The following is a 3,072-nucleotide window of genomic DNA, read 5'->3' on the forward strand; positions in this document are numbered from 1 at the left end:
TGAGTTTTATAGAACACTAGAAGGATAACATATCTTTCATATTATCGGTGACATTAATGTTGCACGATTTTCTACACATGGAATAAAATAAGATATTTGAAAATGAGCATAATATTTCTAAAATTTATGTTTGGACGAAATCACCTTAAACGAAATAAAATCAAAGTATAATTATACAATTAAACAACATTTACGTAAAACTATCAGTAAGGGATGATGATCGAGTTTAATTTGACTCTATCCCTTATTATATTTTATCACTGAAATAATTCAATAAAATATTCAACTTGGGACGAAATTTCTAAACACAAAGTTACAAAACATTAAACAAGGAAAAAAAAGAAAAGAAAAAGAAGATCATGTTTTCCATATTGTCTCATTGTCATTTTGACAAGTTTAGTTGCTAAACTCGATTAGTTAAAGTACATTGAGCAATCAAATATATCTGTCAAAGTATACTGAACAATTAAAGATATCTTGCTTTCGTGGACTGTATTTCTTTCGTGGTTGGGCATATAAAATCTGTCTATCAAGTCAGCTATCTCATTAGAAATGTGAAATGTTAGCCCCTGTTTGTGCCACATTTTGAAGGAAATTAATAGAATTTTTTTGACCGTTGAAGCTGCAGGTGGGATTCACGTTAAAGACAATCAATCAAAAGTTGCAGCTTGACTTGTACTTCAACGGTCCAATAATTCCGCACAAACAAACGCTAAATGATTTCAACGAGTAAAGTTTGATAGCTTGATAAGTTTATTTAACAAAACTTAATATCTTAAAGTGTAGTAAGCAATCTACTATGCCGACCAAAATTTTGCGAATATTTGAATAATTAATCTCCTTTTAAAGCAGCCAATCATTGATGCTGATGGTTTCCTCGTTCCTTGAAAATGAAGATACCAGATACCTTGTTGGCAGCAAAGACGAAGACAAAAAGCCTCCTAAATATATTTAACAGGAAAAGACAAGCTTGGGTTTCATTGTTCTGTAACTAAGCATGAAATGTATATTATAAACTGGTTTTCTATCCAGCTTTGCTTGTCCTATGCTGATTACAGCCCGACATTACATTCATCGTCTTCTCCGATGTTTAATCCTTGTAGACATCGTAGGGTCAAATATACCCATAACCATTTCTCCTTAAATGCCCCTTGTTCTTACCATCAGCCATTTACCTCTCGATTGAATTTGGAATCTTTGCTTAACCGAATCTTAATTCTCTTTTTTCTTTGTTTTTCACAGCCTCCTCATTTCATTTTCACTGTCATATTTTCCACCAAACATCTAGGTGGCACTGGGTTGAGAGCAAAGCATTTTCCGAGCCTTAAAAGAAGTTATGCTTTGAAAATTTTGGATATACCCTACAGTTGTTCGACGAAATTCCTGGTGTTTGGTGAAAGATGGACGGTTCATTAAGGTACAATAGGAGAAGAAGCGGATATGAGCCATCTGATACTGAAAGTGATTGGCCTAACAGTCCCCGGCGTGAGCGATACACGAATGTAGAATTTGAAAATGTGGGCTATGATCAAGGTGGGAGCACTAGCCCTTTGAGGACTCTTAAATTTGAGGCTCCTCCTCGAAGAAGGCACAGCAAGTCCCCGTATAAACCTCGTGGAGAAGATGGTGCTGCTCGTTCGCCCTTATATGTTTCTGATTTACATAGAAATATTAGCCCACTTTCACGTAGAACACGTTCAAATGAAAATGTAGGTCCATTTTCAAAATCTGGACGCAGGACTAATCCCGATGATAAAGGAAATGTTAGTCCATTTTTGAAATATGAAAGCAGAACTAATTCTGATGATAGAGGAAATCTTAGTCCATTTTTGAGAGCTGAACGCAGTACTAATCCTGATAACCAAGGAAACGTTGGCCTGTTTTTCATGTCAGAACGCAGGAGACATGTTTCTCCATACAGACCTGGTGGAGTGGACCATGATCTGGATGGTGATAAGATTGTTACCAGTGGTCGAAAGAAAAGTCTTAAACTGGCTAATCATGATGTGAGGAGGAGTGAGAAATTCAATCATAGTAGGAGAGCAGTTTCAGCTCCTAGATCAAATTTGAGAGAAATGGACCAAAAGATCAAATATGAATATGATCAAGGGGAACAAAGAAAAGAGTTAGATGCTTCTCATAAACATGGCCCGTCAGTTGGTGAAATCAATGAAATTGTTGCAAATGCCAAGCTTTTGAAATGGTTGGATAGCCGTGCTCCTGCTTCCAACTTTGACAGCACAGCCTCCATCTCTCCTGGAGGCATTTTCTTTTCACGGGAATATACTGCCTTTCCAAATTCCATCTTTCCGAAAAATGGTGTTGTTGATCAAAATAAATCTAACCCAAAGCCTCAAGTTTTTGTTGATCGAAATCCCAGCCCTCATCTAGGCAATAAGGTGAATTTGAATTTCGACCATAATTCTCGGTCGATGTCGCACACAGCTACAAACTCTAGAGCTGCTGTAAGTAGACTGAGCAGTAATGTGAGTGACTCTAGTGGCAGGACGACTGCAAGTACAAAAAAATTTGTAGCGAACAGGAGAAAGAGCCAAATAGAACCATGGTTTTCTTGCCTGAAGAAAGGGTCTTGCATGAGCTCCGACAAATCTCCAGAAAAAGACAGGCCTTTTGATGAAACTTCATTTATTGAGAAGGCAATCGTGATTGAGAACCTGAGACCACTTTGGGCTGATAAACATCAGCCTGCTTCATTGGATGGATTCACTTGCCACAAGAAAGAAGCTCTGCTTCTTCAGGAACTTGTAAGTGCCTTTTAAGTCCTGATTTGGATGCTGGCCTTCTATCTCTAACAGAATAATTAAATTATCATGTAAATGCAGAGAATTTTTATTTTTGGGTAACTTATGTGCTGAATTATAGAATTTACCTCTCGTAATATTTTGGAGATTAAAACTCATAGCTTTTTTTACCCTTTCTTTATTTTTCAGTTGTTATAAGTTTTTTATAATTTCATTTTCTTTTTGCACTTAGGCATGCAATGAAACCTTCCCACATATCTTGCTGAAGGGACCTCCTGGTGCCGATAAAAAGGCACTGACTATGGCTCTT

At 36.9% G+C, this 3,072-nt stretch overlaps 1 protein-coding gene across 1 annotated transcript in view; it reads left to right on the top strand.

Annotated features, from left to right (window-relative positions):
* The first annotated feature begins 824 nt into the window (after positions 1-824).
* The window catches only part of LOC111366800, a 13,145-nt gene continuing 10,897 nt past the window's right edge, over positions 825-3,072 (top strand). The window contains exons 1-2 of the mRNA XM_022987496.1: positions 825-2,765; positions 2,995-3,066. Of these exons, the coding sequence (XP_022843264.1) occupies positions 1,401-2,765; positions 2,995-3,066 (1,437 nt within the window). The 5' untranslated portion in view covers positions 825-1,400. The remainder of the gene's footprint in view (positions 2,766-2,994; positions 3,067-3,072) is intronic.

Source organism: Olea europaea, chromosome 18 (assembly GCF_002742605.1).
Source record: "Olea europaea var. sylvestris chromosome 18, O_europaea_v1, whole genome shotgun sequence".
Lineage (NCBI taxonomy): Eukaryota > Viridiplantae > Streptophyta > Magnoliopsida > Lamiales > Oleaceae > Olea > Olea europaea.